The 21,435-nt window shown below is 32.9% G+C and overlaps 3 protein-coding genes across 3 annotated transcripts; 1 reads left to right on the top strand and 2 right to left on the bottom strand.

The window, feature by feature from the left end:
* Positions 1-6,283: 6,283 nt before the first annotated feature.
* On the bottom strand, positions 6,284-8,375 carry LOC146902748 (uncharacterized). Its single transcript, XM_085732315.1, has 2 exons — positions 7,933-8,375; positions 6,284-6,837 (listed from the first exon to the last, which is right to left on the bottom strand). Exons 1-2 carry the CDS (start codon positions 8,287-8,289, stop codon positions 6,583-6,585), a joined length of 612 nt encoding a protein of 203 aa, XP_085588441.1. The 5' UTR covers positions 8,290-8,375; the 3' UTR covers positions 6,284-6,582.
* A 1,461-nt stretch (positions 8,376-9,836) lies between these two features.
* Positions 9,837-10,283, bottom strand: LOC146902747 (uncharacterized). The gene has a single exon (XM_085737167.1). It carries the CDS (start codon positions 10,281-10,283, stop codon positions 9,837-9,839), a length of 447 nt encoding a protein of 148 aa, XP_085593293.1.
* A 4,246-nt stretch (positions 10,284-14,529) lies between these two features.
* Positions 14,530-18,001, top strand: LOC146902746 (uncharacterized). The gene is made up of 12 exons (XM_085732313.1): positions 14,530-14,948; positions 15,055-15,218; positions 15,308-15,575; positions 15,671-15,764; positions 15,846-15,970; positions 16,067-16,157; positions 16,248-16,389; positions 16,482-16,639; positions 16,734-16,854; positions 16,945-17,115; positions 17,230-17,328; positions 17,436-18,001. The coding sequence occupies exons 2-12, from the start codon at positions 15,063-15,065 to the stop codon at positions 17,727-17,729; spliced, it is 1,719 nt and encodes a 572-aa protein (XP_085588439.1). The 5' UTR covers positions 14,530-14,948; positions 15,055-15,062; the 3' UTR covers positions 17,730-18,001.
* The last annotated feature ends 3,434 nt before the right edge of the window (positions 18,002-21,435 follow it).

Raw genomic sequence — 21,435 nt, 5'->3', positions numbered from 1 at the left:
TCAATGCTCAAAAGCCCAAAATATGCATAGAGGAAATATAGATTTTTGTTTTATATCAATAATTAATTAGTTACATTGACTTCATGAGTAATTTTAAGATGAGATAATATTTGTTGATAAGCTGATATGTGCCGAATTACTCAAATCACTAATATGGACTAACTGTTCCTCAAACAAAAACTAATATGGACTAACTAAGATTGAACAATGATGTTATTGATAAATGTGATAAATGTTTGTGTATAATATTTTTCATCTTAAACTAGTTAATGGTGTTATTGATAAATGTTTGTGTTATTGATGTTATTGCTATAGAGGGTATGATGGGGGAAGATGTTTTGATAGAATTAGAACAGACTATCGACGAGGATTTGAAGACATAGATGTCTCATTGACTAGACTCTAATTTGTTGGATTAGAGGTAGGGGTGGCAAAAATATATGTCCGAATATACTCGTAGGTAAAATCTGTCGTGGGTATGGGTCGGATAGCTAAACGGGTATTTGACTACCCATTATTTTATGGATATGGACACAGATTTGATGATACTCGTGTCCACAGATAAACGTATCCCATAATAAATTAAGTACATTACTAAAATATCTTTGTGTGTGTGTGTGTATATATAAGAGTTTGAGGTCACAAAAAACCCTAGTTTAGTTTATCTACAACAACTTTTCTCTTAAGTCACAGTTTTCTCATCCCTTTTGGTGCACCTAGGTTTTCTTCTTCTCATTTATTTTTCTTCTTCTTCTTAGCATGAATATTTGTTTTTTATTTTAGATTTTAGAGCTCTCTAATTTAAAATGAATATTTCAATTTGTTTCTAATTTCTATGCGAGAATTAATTTAATCTTTTTGTGTGAAACTGAGATTTTTTTTTTTTTTAAATTCATCACTTCTCTGTTCAGTAATTTTATATCTATGTCTTGGTTACTTTTCTTTTATGTCATGTATTTCGTTCCTTCGTAAATTGAAACGCACGATGTAAGATTTATGAAATTTCAATGGATTATGTATGGATGTTTAAAAGTTGAAGTTTTTTGATAATTAAAAAAAAGTTATTTTCTCTACCAAAAAATAAATAAATTCAGAAATTCATGGGTACCCATGGATACCTCAATACTTGTGAGCTATCTGTATAATGGATACCCACACGAATACGGGACAATCACGGGTGTCATATTTATTCAACGGAGCGAAAACATATATCATATTATCCGCACTCATGGATACACATTGACATCTCTAATTAGAGGTAGCTCATCTCCTTATACTAACCCAAAGTAGTTGGATTCATGTGTTGAAATAGTTGATGTCAATGTTGCACAAGTCTAGGTCTCGCATGATGTGTTGATTGTTATTATGCGTTGCCTTGCTTGATTACTTTTTTTTTTTTTTTGTGATGCAAGTATTGTGTGATTACTTGATTTATATAGTTACTAGATCGTGTACCCGTGCTGCCGCACGGGTCATAAACATTTTGAATAATTGTATAATGCAGTAGTAAACTTCAATTACAAAACTAATCTGTTTTAATGGATAATAAAGTAATGGTAGTAGCATGAAATTAGTGTACAATGTTTACACATTTTGGAAGACTTCTTTATACACTACATTTGTAGTCGTATTAATGCAATCACCATTTTCATCGGTCAACAAAATAATTTTGAGTCTGTTTCTTGATGTAACTCTTGAGACTGCAACATATAGTTGACCATGAGAGAATACCGACTGTGGAAGATATATGCCTACTTGCTTAAGTGATTTATTTTGTAACTATACCAAGCATGCCTACTTTGTATCTTGGGCACCGCATCAAAGAAGTTACTTCATTAATGATTCGATTTCCCAATAGAACTATTCTTACATCTTTGTTTGTTTCCCCTCATGTGGTGTTAATTCTCCACCATTTTTTTTGTTGTCTAATAATTTTGAAATCATCTGAATTGGGGGACCATATTCTCTAGATGTGAGATTTTCATTAGGTATCGGCCATGACCGAAAAGTTGTTGTAATCACTAAATTCAGACATAAATATGAATTTGACAAAGACGTTGACTTAGTAACTTTAAGACGGAACTCTTATTTGGTAGCAGTGACGTTTATTCAATATTAATAGAGATAAATTATCAATATACCTCAATATTTATAGCGGAGATGACCAAGCACGGTGAAGGTGTATTTTTTTCTTAACTGTCTTGGTTACCCATCATTATAATAGTTGAAACGCATTGATACTGCCGTAACTTTGAAAAACCGTAATTTCAAATATTTTAGTTAGACTAACTAACTACAACATCAAGATATCTACTTACATATATGGGTTGCAGCTGCATTATCTGTAAATCAGGATAAAACCATCACAGAGAGACTCAATAGAAATAGAACGCAACTGACATTAAAATAGATGCAAACTTAAGGAAAACATACTGACATTAAAATAGAACCCAACATCTGGTACACTGAAAAGAAAGCGAACAAAAGAAAACAAAGACACAATACAAAATACATAATAAATAATAATTAATAAGAACTAAACAACATCTGAGTTCATCTTTTTTATCAAAGCAAGACACTAAAACTTAAACAAATGCAAAGTCAGCTGCTCCCATCAATCCTTTTCAGTTTTGATGCACTTCAATTTCAAAGGTTTGTTTGTCGATCCTTCCCCAGCCTCCGTCTCAAACATGGTCGAATCCACACTGTCCATGAGTCTTTTCCCAACGACCTTGTTGTTTGGGGTAATTTCATCATCCTTTTGATTGCAATCACTTTTTGTTGAATCACCGCACTCGATCAACTGGTTCTGTCACGGTAATAAAAGGAATTGCGTTCAGTAAATCAGAAAAAAAAAAAAAACTATCTGGGTTAAGAGTAACAACGGATGCGAATTGAATGATATTGAAATACCTCAGTCGGAGCTGTTTCATAAACGATCATCAAATTGGTCGCCATGGTATCAGCTTCAGCATTTTCATTTCAAACCTTAATTTTGTGGAGAGTGACAAATTGCTCAATGAGTTTGACATCATTAGTGGTCCTTTTGACAGAATAATTGCGCCAAGCTCTGCATCAAGTTCCCATCCGTAATTTCAACCTTAAACAACATTTGCTTTCCAACAAAAATTTGTAGATCAGATGAATAATCACAATTGTCGCTCGTCTGCAGAAATCAACAATGTTCATCAAATTAGGTGCTACATAGTGTGGACACTTAGTATCACCTGACAGCTGGGTGCATCAATCAGATCATGTACACTCCTGCCAACATATGTTTGGACATTACGATCAAACAAAATGAAAGTTGTTGATCCGGTAGCATCCATCACCTGAACATGGACTTTGTACCTAATTTTTGTTGACAGACAATTAAGAACCACATCAATTAACAGTTATATTGCACGTCAGGAAAAAAAATCCAAAGAAGCAATTAAGAAAATTTAAAAATCATCAGTTAGCTGGCCTTGGCACAACATTCCTTCCCCGCTTACATCTCGAACAATACATTTTTCCAGCCACAATCTTAACCCTTGCCACACATTTGGTGCATGAATCATAATACCAACCATACTCGGACTCGATACCGCAAATTGTTGCAAGTACAATCACATTGCATTGCTGTTTATAAAAAAAACGGCCCAATCATATATTATTTAACACTAAATAACAATAATTATTCAGAAAAAGAAATAGAAAAAAAACTCTAAATTGCGGCATTCTTGAATGAAGACCAAAATCAGTCCTTTTTTTTTTTGGTAACAAAATCAGTCCTTTTATTCTGTAACATTATGAATATTGAGAACTATAAATAACGATCAATATTCATAAAAAGAAAAAAAATATAAATTGCTGCATTCTTAAATGAAGACCAAAATCAGTCCTTTTATTTTGTAAAATTATGATTATTGAGAACTCTACTCAACTACATTACTGATATCAAACAACAAACAATAAACAGAAAAAACAAACCATAAACAGAAAAAACTCTAAATTGCGGCATTCTTGAACGATATCAGATTGTTAATAAACATTCTAATTATTATGTCCGATTGATACATGAACAACATATAACTCTCACAGACAACAATGTTTATATACGAAGCAAGCTATTATTTGTCCTTCGATTCATTTTTGAACCAAAAAAAATGTTCGAATCATGTATTCTCATAATTTCCCAATAAATGATCGGATACCATAAGAGAAAACATAAGAGAAACAGATGCATTATACCTGAATGGTCGAAATCAAATCGTCACCGAAATCCTATCCAGAGGTGCCAAAAAATACCAAGTTCTGCAATTAACTCCTCCGTGACTTGCTCCTCGTGCGACGATGTCATTATTCAACTCGCCAAGTTAGCGAGTTTGTAGAAACCACAAATCCAAGCCGGTCAAAATCGAATTGTCACCGAAATGGATTGGCCAACGCAACTCGGAGTTATGGATCTGCCACTTAGTTCAGTGTCGGCGGAGTTGAAAAGGATGACGTAGAAGAGTATGAGTGTGGCAACCAACGGTGAAGGAGTGGCAGGTGTTGGGTGGAAAAATTGCATGTTGAAAGAGAAGGGTGGGATTCATGAGGGAAGAACAAAGAAGGGAGAGCACCTGCACCTCAAAAAACTAAGAAGATAGAGAGAGAAATACATTTTAGAAAGAAAAGAAAAGAGATGATATTCAATTGAAGGAATCCAAGCCAAATGTGATTTGAAGTCTGAAGGTTTCAATGCCCGTTGTTTTTTGTAATATGCCATAAAAGCACCTTGCATTGGTAAAACACAGATGCATGGGAAAGTATAAGCCAATTTAATGTGATAAGGGAGGTGGAAAGCAAGCACACAAAGCATTAAGTGACGTAAGGCAAGGAGGGAAAATTTGAAATTGAAGTGTGTATTGAGCCAGCAGCAAGATCAGATCTACGGTTGATAAATAAGTGGCGCCCAAAGGTGTAGATCCAAGGGCTAGGATTGTTTGGCGCCCAAAAAAGTAGGTTTAGGGTTTGGAGTGGTAATTGGAATGTTAATTAGGATTAGGAATAAGTATGATTGTTGATATGTTATTTTGTGTATTTAATAAGCTATATTTAGAATTCTGCTCTTCTCCCATCATATTTTGCTCGCTCCTAACCAGATTTTCCAAAATACCCTTGTGTGAGCTAACTCACACATGTGTTATATTCAACGTGAATTAACTCACGCAACATGAGTTAACTCAAGCGGGTTGTTTTTTCATGTTTAACACCTGCGTGAGTTAACTCAAGCGAATGTTTTTTCATGTTTAATTCCTGCGTGAGTTAACTCAAGTGTGTGGTATACCCAGCGTGAGTTAACTCACGCATGGTTATTTTGGAAAGTTTGGTTGGGAGTGAACATTTTTTGTTGGAAGAAAAGCATTTTTCCTATATTTATTGTCAAATAATCTAGTGGTTAAACATTCATATCTTAAGGTGAATAAGTGTGGTGTCTAGAGTTTGAACTCATAACTTTTATATATAATGCAATATCTCTAGCAACCGAGTTAAACTCGTAGAGACTAATATGCTACAACTCGTAGAGACTAATATGCTACACTCTATTTGCACAATTGAGGTTGAAGGGTCAAAGTAATCAACATGCCGACATCACATTAGATAAATGTTTGCTTTTACATTCTAGTTTAAAAAGTCAGCTATGTTCAATATGACAAACTATTTGAGATTTTATTCGTTAAATTTACTCAAATTATTCTAAGGTTGATATGTTAATCATGTGATATTTTATATGCTTTTTTAAGGAAGCTTTCAAATACTTTAAAATTGACAAATTTTTGCGTTTTTAATCACTTTTACACTAGTATGGTCAAAGATAGTTCGTAAAAGACTTGGAATTTGGTACTACCTTAACAGTCCATGCGTCCAGCCAATCGAGGCAATTTTTTTCTTTTAAAAAAACCTAGTGCGACTTAGAACAACGATAAACTATATCAAAGTTAACGCATTGGTAATTTTTTCCTTTTAAAGAACCTAGTGGAAAAGATCACAGAAATTAAGTGTCAAACTTACCCCTCAATATATCAAATATTATTACCAGTTTACAACCTTTTATCATCACAACTATAGTAGTTTACTCTAAATGCATCATTCTCCTTCCTTTTATACTAACTGTATGTTTGGTTCAACCTTTGGAGGAGTAAACATACTGATAATGTTACTTAACTATGTCAATTTTTAAAACGTTTAAAAAATTATCTACATAATCAGGTGTCATTAAATGCATATATAAAAATAGTTATACACAATCAAAAACTTTTGTATAAAACAAAAGAAATTTACCAACATTTTCATAGCAGCAGAAATAGTAATGAACATCATCTACCATCCTAGGGAGTGGGTGAAAGATAAAAATCAAGTTTGTAAAATTTGTCCTACCACATAATTTAGCCAACTATTGACTATGCACTTGCCTGATAAATATAGTAATAAACCTAAAAATCCTGCACCATAACAAATACAATATATAGCAACAAACACTTCCATGAACTAATGTATCCCTTCTCTGAAATGTGTTGATAGTTGACTAGTTCTCCAGCAAAGAATGGACTAACTCTATCGTTTAGAGGGTCTTACATCATCCTCTCCTCCATCATCGTCATCGGAATCATCTTTGTCTGACCTCTTTCTCTTTGGTGGAACCTCAGCCTTCTCACCATCATCATCACTGCCACCTTCATCTTCCTCACCTTCATCTTCCTCCACTTCATCTTCGTCCACACCATTTTCCACAGGTTCAAAGTCACTAGATGCTTCCTCCTCCTCAGCAGCACCTAGAGGGCGGACAAGATACTCTGTTCCCAAATCCTCCTAAAAAAGTTTGTGTAAGAAGAAGTACTCAAATGCAAAAGGACATACAGCAAAATTGAAATAAAGTTGATAATATAATACTAGTTAAGCAACAAAATTGATTTAGATAACCAAAATTTGTGTGACTGGCTACACAAAGATGGCCATTTATGTGTTGGAGTTTTTTTTTTTTTTTTTTTTGAGGGAATTTATGTGTTGGAGTTCTTATAGCAGAAACTAAACTTCCAAAATCAAGTAATCCAAACTATCCCAACAAAGGAACGTGAAAAGGATTTAATTTTTCTCTCCAATATTAGCAACTGTTAGCATCATTGAGACAGCAAGAACCAATCAATGCGCAAATCAAAATTCAAAAGAAGGAATTATAGAAGTTCAAATAAACAGTGTCCTTGATCAATAAAAATATTTTGGCAATTCGTCGTATTAAACATACAATGGATATAACTGATTTTTGTAAAATTGATTTGAGTTAAAAGTAGACTGATTGTAGTAGGATTTACTTAAAATTACAAATTAGGTAAAAATCAAATTCTAACTTTGGGTCAAAAGAAATTCTATTGCCATAAATATCAAATAATAATCAAAATCAATTCCATATTTCTAAACTAGCTTTAAGTTCTCACAAAAATTGAAATCTATATATATATATATATATATATTAGCAAAAAAATAAGTAAATTGAAATCTATAAACATAAACATAAACATAAACATATTACACAAATCAAACATATGAAATTCCAGAAGAAAAGAAATACATATGAACTGAATCTAGAACTCTCTTATATCACAATTCACAAACAACTGGTCTCGATTGATGACAGATCCATAGAAGAAAAAAAATCAACTAATGAAAAATTCACATGTTTCAGCAATGATACCCTAAGTCCTAACTTAAATCAGCTTTTCAAAATCAGAAAAATAAATACAAATTCAAAAGGAAATTAAACAAATAAACCCTAACTTTGAACATATTTTCAAAATTAGAAAATTAAAACCAAATTCAAAAAAAATGGAACAAATCAAGAAAAATTAACAAACAAAAAGGAGGAAAAAAATAATCCAGAAACCAGATTTACAAAAATTAGTTATCTACCTGTTCCTCTTCCTCGTTCTCCTCCTCATCATCGTCCTCGTCGTCTTCATCGTCATCCTCATCATTGTCACTGTCATCATCATCGTCATCAGGATCACCACCACGTGCACCTTCAGCTGTTCCACCTTCTTCATCTTCATCCTCCTCATCTTCATCACCACCGCCAGTACCTTCATCGTCGTCATCCTCATCCTCCTCATTGTCTTCATCATCATACTCATCACCTTCATCATCTTCACTGTCTTCTCCATCAACTACTTCTTCAACTGACTCAATTTCTTCATCATCCTCACTCAAAACAATAACCTCACTTTCCTCCACTTGCTTCTTCAAATTCAATTCCTCTGTTAACTTCATCTTTCAAATCTTTCAAAAACTGAAGCAAAAAATTTCTGTAAGATTTCGAAATTCGAATTCGGTGTTGAAATCGAGCAAGGAAGAATAGAGAAAACAGCGCCTCTTCTCTTCGCTAACACAGTAGCTCTGAAACAGATCTGAACCGTTGAAACGAGAATTCACGCGGATCGATGACGTGGAAATGTATCGGACGGTTGATATGAAAAGATTTGTGTTTCAACGAGGATAGTGTGGTTGAGCGTTGCGGCGCTCGCTCTGTATTTTCGTAGTCACGTGTGTCACGTGCATCTAGAGTTAGGGTATTAGGGTTTTGCGTTTACTTCATCGAATATTCGAATATTGATTCTGTTACTAAATTTAGTTTTTCTTGATTTAGTTTTTTTTTTATAGAATATTTAGTTTTTAGTTTTTCTTGATTGAAAAGTTAAAAAAATATTAGTATTTTCGTTTGAAAAAATAATAAAATTTATTTGAATTTTAAAATGAGGTAATTAGTAATTAGATATTTTTTCTATCAAAAGAAAAACAATTAGATATTTTTACCTCAGCAAGGTTATACCATTTTTTTTTAATAAAGAGTAAAAACTCGTTTTGGAGATGACAAAATATTGAGAACTCTTTGAATCCCTTTCAAGATAAAAATGCGACTTTTAAGAGTAAAAACTCGTTTTGGAGATGACAAAATATTGAGAACTCTTTGAGTCCCTTTCAAGATAAAAATGTGACTTTTAATCCTCACAAAAATAAACAGGACATTTGGTCCTTAATTAAACCTTCTATGATTATTTTTGGTGACATGTGATGCTTTCATCCAACTAAAATATTACTCATTAATGTTCAAATCTTTATACGGACTAACAGTGTTGCTAATGCTAGGTAGTATATGGCTCTATGATTAATATATGGAGAATGTTAACCAGTGCCCCCGAGGCATTGGTTAAGCACCAAAAGAATGAAGTTTTTGTTAAAAAGTAATGTAATTATTACTTGATCAAAAGTGATAGTTTATAGTTCCAAGACAGAAAATTCTATTTTTGGATTTCTTAACCAGTGTCCCGGGGGCACTGGTTAACAAGACCCTTAATATGTTGTCTTCCCAAACTTTTATATTGTTATCATTCACTACCCTCTATAAACAACCTTTCTTGAAATTCCAGATAGCATTGTACATACTCCACCGGGTGTAGCTAAGACTGCTTGCTTGCTAAAAAGAGCTTCATTGAAGAGAGACTCCCACTTATACAAGTGCATTCTCCTTTGCTAGCTACTGCACCAAAAATTACATAATAAACTTTCAAGCTGCTCTCAAAAAAAAAAAAAACCTTTCAAGCTCATCACATGTACCTCTAGGCAAAAGGAAACGACTCATAAGACAAATATTGAGGCACAAGTTTTACAAGAGTATTACAACCGCGTAAGACAAATACATAATCACTGTAACGGACCATGTTAAAACAAGGTTAAGTTAACGTTCTGAAGCATAAATGACCTACTTGAGACAGAACATAAAAAAAGTAAAAAAAAATAAAAAATTGACAGAAAAGAGCTTATTGCATTTCATTAAATAGAATATCAGAAATACAAGATGGAATGTTAGAGTAAATATGGAAACTAGGATTAAACAGAGTTTCCATAGCTAAGCTATGGGCAGCCTCGTTTGCTTGTCTCCGGATGAACTTCAAGTCCGAGTTCGTTAAATCAATTGCTAACATGTGTCTACAATCATTAATGACGACCATATAATTTGAGACACTGTTGCTTCCTCCATAAACACTATCTACCACCGTTTTGGAATCCATTTCAAAATCCATATTCAGCAGTTGTAAGTCTATAATCCATTGCATAGTTGTCAAGAGTCTCATCGCTTCCCCTAAATCAACATCAACAATCGGTGAAAACCACTCTGTCTTTGCATGGACAAATCGCCCCTCATCATCTCTTATGCAAACACCAATGCCAACCTTGCTGAGAGCTAGAAAAAGATGTACCCACATTGCATTTATACCGTCCTGGGCTCGGTTTATTCCATTGCACACACGCAGACATTGCTGAAGAATTTGCTTGGACTTGCCGAATAAATTTGCTCATTCTTCCAACTGGTGAGCAATGATCCAGCTCGATCACATATGTCTTGAGTTAATTCCTCCACATCATTCCAAACTTTATTGTTCTATGTTTCCAAATGCTCCATAGGGTGACTCCAAAAACTTGCTTTTGGTAGTTATCGTACTACTGCAGAATTGAGAAAATATTATCTGCAAATGACGCGGAAGGATGAATAGATTGCAAGATATCATTCCACAAACCTGATCACTGCCAGCAGCTGATATTTAGATATTCATTTATCTTCTAAATAAATTTTAGACAAAATTACACTTTTAGTCCCTTAACTTAATTTCAGGTAACAGTTTGGTCCTTTATCTTTTTTTCATTTCAATTTGGTCATTTTTGTCCATTTTCATATACATTTTCAAGCTTCAAATTTAATATTCTTATGCAAACATAGACAAGGATAATAGATTTGAAGAATGAAAGACCACAAGAAAATAAAATCATGAATTTTAAGCTTAAAAATTCATATGAAAATGGATCAAAAGGACAAAATTGAAATGAAAAAAAAGATAAAGCACTAAATTGTTACCTAAAATAAAGTTAAGGGACTAAAAGTGTAATTTTGCATAAATTTTAATGATGAATGTAGTTTATTTTTGTTTGTATTAATCATATGGTTTCTAGGGGTCATAGTAATTCGAAACTCAGTTGAAAAATAAAATTTGTTTAAGAATTATTTCCACTCAAAAATCAAACTAAAATTTTATTCATTTATCTTCTTAAATTTCAATGACAAAAATTGTAAGGTACCACTTTTGGTGGTACCTACAAGAAAGGATAAATTATCTAAAAAGGACTAAAAATAACAACTACACTATTCTAACAAACTAATTCTTCATTCATTCATTTTGATAATGATTACAATGACCACTCTCTTATTTATAGCATTTGCATTCTAACAATTTCACCTATGACTCACCCTAATAGATCCCTCTAGATCCTTCTAGAATGCATGACTCATCACTTAATGTAACTTGGACCTATTCTATTCTATTGGGCCTAGCTTGGGTCATTACAAAAATATACTAGTTTATACTTTTTAGGGTTAATTAAGTAAATAGTCCCTATGAATATTCAGAATTTTGTTTTTAGTCCCTACAAAATAAAACCCCACTTTTTAGTCCCTATAAATTTTTTCATTATCATTTTAAGTCCCTATAAAAATTTTCGTCAGCATTTTTAGTCCCTACAAAAATTTTCCATCAGCATTTTTAGTCCCTAAAATGCTTAAGAAAAATGTCACAAGGACTAAAAAGTGTGATTTTATTTTATAGGGACTAAAAAAAAACTGTGAATATTTATAGGGACTAAAAACTTAATTAACCCTACTTTTTAATTAAAATAAAATTATTTTTTAAAACTTCACTTCTATTCAGGGATGAGAATAAGTCCAACTTTTTTTGGGTTTCTCAACTCATTAGAAGGAGAATTGGGAGCCCAACATATTTTTGAGAAGCTCTTAATTAAAAAAAAAAACTTATCTTTTTACAGTAAAATAAATAGAGACCCTTTTTTGGACTAATAGACAGAGACATGTGGAACTTAAAAACAAAAATGAGATGACATGGAGTTTCTCCATAAAAAAAAGACATTGTTTTTGACCTGTGAAGCCCCGATACTTCAAAATGGATGACGTACCGTATCCCCTGCGTATCCTGCACCGATACCTGCCCGATACTTCCCGATACGTATCCGGAGAGTATCCAAATATTAAATTTTATTTTTAAAAAAAATAATTATCCGATACTTCCCGATACATCCCGATATGCACGTATACTTGTGTTTTTTATATTATTTTGATTTCTGTTTTTTTTAAAAAAAAAATAAGAATAAAAACATTATATTACTATACTATATATACATTTCATTTATCTTTCTTTGGTGTCAGTACGACCCACACCACACCACACAAACAATTGCATCTTTCCCTTTCTAAAAAATTAGGGTTTCAACTTTTTCTTCCAAAGTGGTCGCCGTCCACTTTGGCTACCGTTGAATTGCTCGGCCATTTTCTTGTCAAGGAAAGAAGATGGATATAAGAAAGGACAATCAAGAATGTGGGACATTAGTAGAGATGCGCATGAACCGCTTGATGATGTTGGAATTAAGTTAGCAGTTGTCTTTGGAAGAACCGGATTTGGAAGCTGATTTGTATCTTGATGATGGGAATGGAGGGGAGGAGATGTAAAAGTTAGTTACATGTTAGTGTTAACTCTTAGCACTGATGTGTTCTTTTTTGGATATAGTGCTTCTTTTTTGGATCGATATAGTATAGCACTAACAATGTTCCTTTTGGATATAGTGTAGCATTGATGTATAGCACTGATGGTGCTCTTTTTGGTATATATTGCGTATGTAATTGACTAATGACCACTCTCTTAATCGTCAATATTATTTATATTTATGTTAATGTGCTACGAGCCTGGTTTCTTGTGTTTGTTAATATATTTGCATATTAAAAAAAATGGTTATAATTATATTGTACATTTAATTATATAATTTTTTTTATTAACGTATCCCAGCCGTATCGTATCTTGATTTTTGAAATTTTTCCGTATCGGCGTATCGATGCAGTATCGTATCCGTATCGTATCTCGTATCTGGGCTTCACAGTTTTTGACCCATAAAAGACCCTTCTTCGATTAGTGATATTTTACCTAATTTATTGAAGATATTTTACAAAAATAAAATAAAAATATTAGGTGCAGATATTTTAAAAATTACTAGTACTTTGTAGGACACTGACATATAAACTTAACTCTCAGATCATTTTTCTAAGAATATGTTTTTTATGTCTAAAAAAGGGAATATATGTTTTAGAGGAGTGTTAGCTACACTTTCTCTTGCACTTGCACTTGTTCTTTCTTTGGATGGAGCTAATATGGACCCTACACTTGTTCTTTCTTTGGATGGATTCAAATTGATTTTGTCCGAGTTATGCTAACTTGTGCCCAGTTAAAGAACTTAAATTTTATATTGTTTTATTTTATAACGACATTTTATTTCCATGGAATAGGTTCCTCTAAATGAGATTTGGAGAATGCATTATTTTATATTGTCTCTATCACAATAATTCACTTCAAGAGTTTCACTTATCACATATTCTCATTAATAAAGTAAAATAAACACATTCATGTTGACATAATTCAGTCGGTAGAAATAATGCATTGTAATATATATGTGTTAGAATTTGATCTCCAAATTTTCTACTTATTCATCTTAAAAAAATGAAACTTGATTAAACTATTTGATTAAAAAAATGTCAAATGAACACAAATACAAATTAATAATATTTTTCATAAAGTAAAAAGAAGTTTGGTACTTATTACTATTATTTTAAAATAACAAGAAAGATATTTCAAGACCCTCTTAGAATGGTAGGTCATTAAGTACATAAAGCAACCTTCGATGATAATGATAATAATTTCAAAAGAAGAAAACGGGTTTACCTACCATTAAAAGTGCAAGTGTGAATGCAACTGACGTGCTTCAAAATTTGGATCTACTTTTTGTTCCTAAATATTATTAATTTGAACCTTGCAAGCAGAAAAATATGGTAAAAAAAATTTTGGACCTTAATGACCTACCGTTATCATAAAAATTAGTAAACTTGGATCTACTTATATTAGATCCAAATTTGGATCTATCATAAAAAAATTTGGACCTTAATGACCTACCGTTAATGATCCAAATTCACTTCAAAATTTGGATCTCTTAGAAATCTCAGATTTGAACCTTGCAAGCAGAAAAATATGGTAAAAAAAAAAGACTTTTTTAAAAGTGATCAACTACATTCTTTGGTAAAAATTAGTCATTGATAAAAATTAGTGAATATTTTACACCAATAATATGATTATTAAAAAGATATGAGTATAGTTTCAAATTATATTAGATAGTAGATATATGTGTTCTCGTGAGCTTGACTCAGTTGGTAGGGACAATGCATAACATATGCAAGGTCTAGGGTTCGAACCCCGGACACCACAAAAAAAAGATAGTAGATACATGTAAGAAGATAGTAGATACACATGTAAAGTGAAAAGTTAAATATACTACTTTTCATTTTCTTCATATGCATGTTGAAAAGTTAAATATACTACTTTTCATTTTCTTCATTTCATATCTCCCTTAATATAAGAAAACATTATGCTGTGGAAAACTCCTTAATGACCTATGCTCATTGACTGCCAACTCACTCTTTTAGGGGTAAAACATGTCTTAAAATTACTTTATGCAACTAGATGACTTCGGTTAACCAAAGTGATGTCATGTAATCAAAAGTACACAATAGTTTGGTTTGTTTGCACATGATAAACATAATTGAATTCTAACCCAACTAAATAAACTTACTTGTCTTTGAGAGGGAAACACAAAAGTGCTTTTGAAATCAAATTTGTATTTGTCAGTACACAAATCAATCACGTTTTTCACTCTTCTCAACACTGTTGCTGTAGCCTCTAAATACTTACTTACTATCTCTAAATATTTTTCATTTCATTACTTTCATTTCATTACCCTCAAACTATCCTCTCTCTCAAAATTTCAAGGTACTCATTCTCTCCTTCTACTTTGTTCAAACAACATAACTTTCAGTTTCTTTTCGTAACTTCCATTCAAAATCTTTATTCACATGTTACATATTGATTTTTTAAGGCGCCAAAATGGAAATGGAAAGACCAAAAGTAAGACCCGTCGAGTTCATTGCTGCAATCACAAACAAGAAAGATTTCTGGAAACTAAATGTTCGAGTTAAGGACAAATGGACTGTTGTTAAGGATGGCAAGGAGCATTTGGAGTTGATCATAGTTGATGCTAAGGTGAGGCCACTTTTCACTATGTGATTTATTTATATTTATATTCTTTTTAAGTCTTCAGTTTATTGTCAATGCTATTTGTTTTATTATAGGGAAATGACATTCAAGTTGTTATTCCAACTGGTTACAAGGCTGTTTGTGACAAAGTCCTTCTAGAAAACACCACATACACATTATCTAACTTTCAAGTACAAAAGAATGATTTAGCATTCAAAGCCTCTGATCACAAGTATAAATTGATATGGACTGGTGGAACTAATGCTGATAATGTCAATGTCCACGACATCCCTAACCCTAGCATTAAGTTCAAGCCATTTTCTGAGATTGTGTCGGGAAAATGGCGTGCTGATCTCTTAGTTCGTGAGTACACATCTTCGTACAACTTTTTCTTAATTTTTATACTTTTCCTAAATTTCTGTACATGTATTGTTATAATGTTTTTGTCATTTTAATAGATGTTATTGGAGTTGTACATGATATGCGCTACTGTCAGCTGAATGAAGGGAATGGGAAAAAGCTACAAGTTAACTTTGGTTTGAAAGACTTGAGGTGAACAACTTATATTTTAGGATGAGTCTAACTTATTCAATGTCATATCCCTATACTAATTGTGGTTTGTCTATATTATAGTGACATTTCTGTAAACTGCACTTTGTGGGAGGACTATGCTGCAAAGTTCATTAAGTTTAACAAGGATAGGAAAGAAGGTGGTCCTGTCATAGTTATGCTTAACTACTGCAAGATCAAAGAAGAAGGTATTATTTTTTGATTTTGTAAGTTTACATTGTCTTTGGCTAATATCACGATATTATTTTGCGAAATAACACTTAGAGCTTTTAATGAAAACGTAGGGCGGTTCCCATTAAGTGTATCAAATACTTACTCATTCACTAAGTTGTCCATCAATGAGAACATCCCTGAGATCAATCTCTTTCGGGAAAGGTATTTTTTTAGAACACACTTCTGTTATTTCCCTATAACATATATATTCAGAACCAGTCCTAACTTCTATGTCTTTATATTTGTTTTCAGTTTACCTAAAGATGAGCAGCTGATGTCATCTAGCCAGATCCAGTGTACACAGTCTTATGGAAACACCCAAGTTGCTACTGAAGAGGACCTTCTATCTAATTCCCAGATTCTGCCCCTGTCTCAGGTTATCCAGCTTGACGTGGTATGAATTTTACAAGTTCCACTCACCACATACTCTCAGATTCACTATATTCATCAACCATCTCACATATCAAACTGGATACAACTATGCAGATAAGTTACTGTGTGACAGTTGCTCAGATTGAGAAAGTGAACTCGACCAAAAATGGTTGGTACTACTTTGCTTGTCACAAGTGTCCAAAGATTGCTAAAGGGGACAAGCCTCCTTACACATGTGACGATGGGCATAATACTGAGACCGAGATTGTCAGGTATGTTATATATGTTACCCTATATGCGTATTAAGTATGGAATGACTCTTGGTGTTATCTATCTTGATCTATCTTATTGATACCCTTATTTTAGGTACAAGCTTGAGATGGATGTTTCCTATGACATGGACAGAACTGTTTTTGTCGTCTGGGACCGCGAGGTGACTCAGATGTTAGGGATATCCGCTGCCCAACTCCGCAGTAACATGATACAGGTTTGCTCTAAAGTCCTCACACATTTTCACAAACTATTGGGTTTAGGTAAATTAAGACAACCTACACTAATGTTTCAACTGTCTTATCAGGCTGGTATTACCAATCGCTTTGAATTTCCTCCCATAATGGATGACTTGGCTGAAAAAACTATGGTCTTTAAGGTCAAATGGCAACCAAGGTGGAAATCTTGCTCTGTTGTATGTTACAAAGAAGGAGAAGCTTTCATTGACCGAGTCAGGGCTAAGTTCCCCAACCTTGTGGTATGATTATTATATGTCACAAACCTTGGTAGTATGGCTGAATCTTTAATGTGTGTCTTTTATGCCTCCTTCATTTAATTCACTAATTGATTTAATTTGTCCATCATATTTCAGGAGGCTGAACCAGAGATTGAGAATCTAGCTGCTGATGTGATGATGGACAACACAAATCCTAATCCAACCGCTTCTAATGAAGATGTTACCATTTCAACTGTAAGTAGTTTGTTTGTTTTGCTAATTATATCTAACTTATGTGTTTAATGTCATGTAATATCATGGCCTTTTACTAACCTGAATTATTGTCAACTATGTTTTGACAGCACGACCTCTCTGCATCTTCTGAATATGACCCTGATGGTTTGACCCAGATTACACCAATCAGTGGCTTAAAGAATGCTGGACAACCCATGAGTTGCGAGAGTCTTTCTCAACTCACACCAGGTTCTTTCAATTCTGTTGCTGAAAAAGGAAATGCTCGTCCTACTGTTGAAATTACTCCTCATAAGATGGCTGCAACTGATGATTTTTGCAATGCTGGTGGCCATAATGAGATCACACCTGCAAAACAGACTTCATCAAAGAGGGTGAAGCTTATCAAAAAAGAGAAAAAGTGATTTCAAAACCATGATGCCAATCATACAGATGTTTCAAATTTAGCCTTGATGATGTTCTCACTGTTTCCTGTATGATCTTTTTGGTCCTACGTACCCTTTTGTGTAATCTATCTTAACTTTTTACTTCAACTCAGCTTGGTTCAAGCACTGATTCCAAGAGAATCCAGACTTCTACTATGTTATTCACTTTGAACCTTTTATGTTATGCTACATCTATGACTATTGTGTTGTGTTAATTTACTATGTTAATGGTATCTTTCTTTAATTCTGAAGTTCTTTTATGATCTTTGCCACAAACTACATACATTTGAAGCAGATAAACATCTTAGATTCTCTCTTTGGTATGTAACATTGAAGATAGTGGTAATTTTTTTGGGCCTCAAATTTGTAATTCAGCCCTTATATACATCAAATAGACTCTTTTTTCAAGTTAGATTTTCAAACCAACTATCTTATCCTACACGACCCATATACATCAAGATTAGTAACAGTGTCATTGAATAAGATGCCAAGACATACTATTTGATGGGAAACTCATGCATTCCAATACATTTCTATAGTATTTCTATTTTGTTGTATTGTAGAACTGTACCTTAAGTTAAACAACTTTCACTTCCATATTTACCTGAAAGCTCCATGATTAGAAACATAAATCAGCTTATTAAGGGATATGTATCTTTATCATTTTTTGTTCATATCAGCTGCAAAGTATATGGCCACCAGTATGGCTTTCAGGTTCTTATTACAAATCTAATCCGTATAAAATCAACCTTCAAGCTTTCAAAAGCTACAATACATCAAGTTATATTTCAATAAGGGATTTTTATCTTGATCATTAATTATTATAACTTTAGAAGTTGGCAAATTTATACTCCCTCTCGTCCTATATATAAGAAAATTTTCAAAAAAATTGTTGGTCCTATTTATAAGAAAATATCACAACTTTTAAGGTGTAGTTATTGTTTAAAAGACTATTCTACCCCTTATTTAATGTTTGTCTTTTTAATATTTGTGAGTGTATTTAATGCTACACAATTTTTTATGAGGGTATATTTGTAAAATTATTCAAAAAGTTACACTAATAAATAAGTGTATTGGTTTTGATGTTTTTTGGTTTTTCTTCTTTTATTAAGGACCGGAGGGAGTATTCAATAGAGAAAGATCACAGAATTGTTCATTTTTTTCTTGATCATTAATTATTATAACTATAGAAGTTGTATGTATACAATTTTGAATAAATATGATTAATTACTGATCTAAATCTAATCCTTACATCAATTAAATAAATATGATACCTACAATACAATAACTTATTCACTTTAGGGAAATAATTGTTCTTTACTACTCCCTTTGATATATTGTTTTCCAGCTGTTACTAAGATAATCATTGTATATTACTACCATCAGACAATAACCTGTTTCCAATGTTTTTGCCCATGGTTTTTAATTCAACTATACACAAGTATGGAATAAGATATTGTATATTACTGCATGCTACCCTTCGATGAGACATATGCAAATACAAATAACCATCATCTCTGCCATGCATTTAATGAAAAACAGTGCTTTTAAAAAAGCTATCCACTTTTTTGTGAACAGTATAGTCTTTGTCATACCATCATGGCCTGGAACTCCTTTTTTCCAGGCAAACTGATCTTCAACTAATACATCACTTTGTCTATGCTAGAACCACAAACCTTCTTTAATTTGTACTTATACAATTAGTATGACTAGAGTTACTTTCCAATTAATTCTTACTTTTTTTCCTAATATAATTTATCATGTCTAACTATGTTACTCTTCCCAGTTCTACATTTACATCACTTATTTTACACAAAATCAATATTTTATGCTAAACATCTATATTTTATTTTTTAAAGAACCTATCTATTGAATATACCCATTATCTTCCACACATATTTATTTAATTTTCATTTCTTATTCCACATGGTCCTTATTTCCAGAAGACACAATGTCTCATGTTACGTTCACATATCCAACCATTAACATTTCATAAGTCATCTGAAACACAAGGCAATTTACCACGATCTCAACTTAGCACTTCCTGTTCTTATGTAAATTGAAAAAAAATGGAGAACCATAGACCTTATGTTGAATCTAATGGTGCAGCTAGAAGGAAAAGAAGGACTTCATATCTTAAAAATGGCAAATATCCTGAACAGAAAAAGAGTAATGCAACACCTCTTTCAGATATTACCAAATCTACCTTAAACACCAAGCAAAATTCACATACAAAATCAGCTATAACCTATCCTTCACCTCCCTATACTTTTTCAAACCTTTCAAAGTTGCCTTCTCCACGTAATCCAACTACTTCAAAACCAACTAAGGTTGTTTCTCAACAAGGTTCTTCTAAAAACTTCAAACCTTTTACCACATCTACTCCCATTGGATCCAATATCAATGTTCATTCTTTTCCAAGTCCGAATTATTCTATTAAGAATAAGGCAAAGGTTCAAACATCCAACTTTGACACAATCCACCAATCTCAAACTCTGAAAACCAATTGCACTCAACCAACAAATTTAAATTCTAATTTAATACATTCTAATTATAATGTTAGGAAGTATGTACCTGGTCAAAATCTCCTCAACAAGTTTTCTGCAACTATTCCACACACTTCTAAATATTCTCCATGTCCAAAGGTGGGAACAAAACGTGCTTTCCCAGTCAATGATTCTGAGGCTGCAGGAAATCTCAATATAAAAAACAGGAAGCCAAAGCAATCACGAATACAATGTATGTCAAAACCTGTATCTGAAATATATAATGACTTACTTTGCCAACTCCAAACAAGACATCAAAGTACCAACAATGTTCTTCAGCTTAATGGGTTTGTTCCTCAGACATTCAATAGAGGGTGTACTTCACAAAAAGAGGCTCAATCTACAGTTCCAGCTAATGTCCAAACATTCAAGGTTCAGCCAACACCAACGCAGCACACTCACCTTCCTGCATCCGCACTTAACAACCATTTCAGGTCACAAACACAATTCAGCAAACCTACTCAACTTCCACATTCAAATTCTAAATCATGTCATTCTAATGATAATGTTAGGAAGTATGTACATGGCCAAAATCTACTGCCACATTTGGATGCTACTGTTCAAGTTCCTGTACTGCCTTCTCCATCTCTTAATGTTGGAGAAAAACGTCCTTCTGATCACACTGATACTGCACAAAATATTAATGTTAAAAAGAGAAGGGCTGCTCATAACTATCAAAGGTCATATAACAATGGTGTTGCATCAATTCATACAAGTCCACCTGAACCATCACATTCCAATGTCAATCCCCATCCCTCTGCCCAAACCTCTGGATCAACAAGTAGAGTGTCAAACAAACGCAAACATATTGAAACTGATGCTGAGTATTTTGAAACAATGTCTGATAGATTACCACATGGAACACAAGATGATAGTGGTCATGCATCTTCTGATGTTGATTCTGATGCTGATTCGAATGCAACTGATCAAACTCAATCAGATACCAGTAGTGATGCAGATCTTGAAATCAATGATGATAATGAAGCACAAGGTATATTCAGATTAAATCCTGTTTGATCTTCATTACAAAGTTTATACATAATGCATCGTCTTATTAGGGCACCATTATATCATCAAATCTTAATTAGTATCATCATTGTCCTTAGTAATCATGTGTAATGTTTTGAACGTTGTCACAG

This window comes from Medicago sativa, chromosome 8 (genome assembly GCF_051527215.1).
Source record: "Medicago sativa cultivar Bolivia chromosome 8, Bolivia_mono, whole genome shotgun sequence".
Lineage (NCBI taxonomy): Eukaryota > Viridiplantae > Streptophyta > Magnoliopsida > Fabales > Fabaceae > Medicago > Medicago sativa.
The sequence above is the reverse complement of the archived record's forward strand: the minus strand, read 5'-3'. Positions and strand labels throughout refer to the sequence as shown.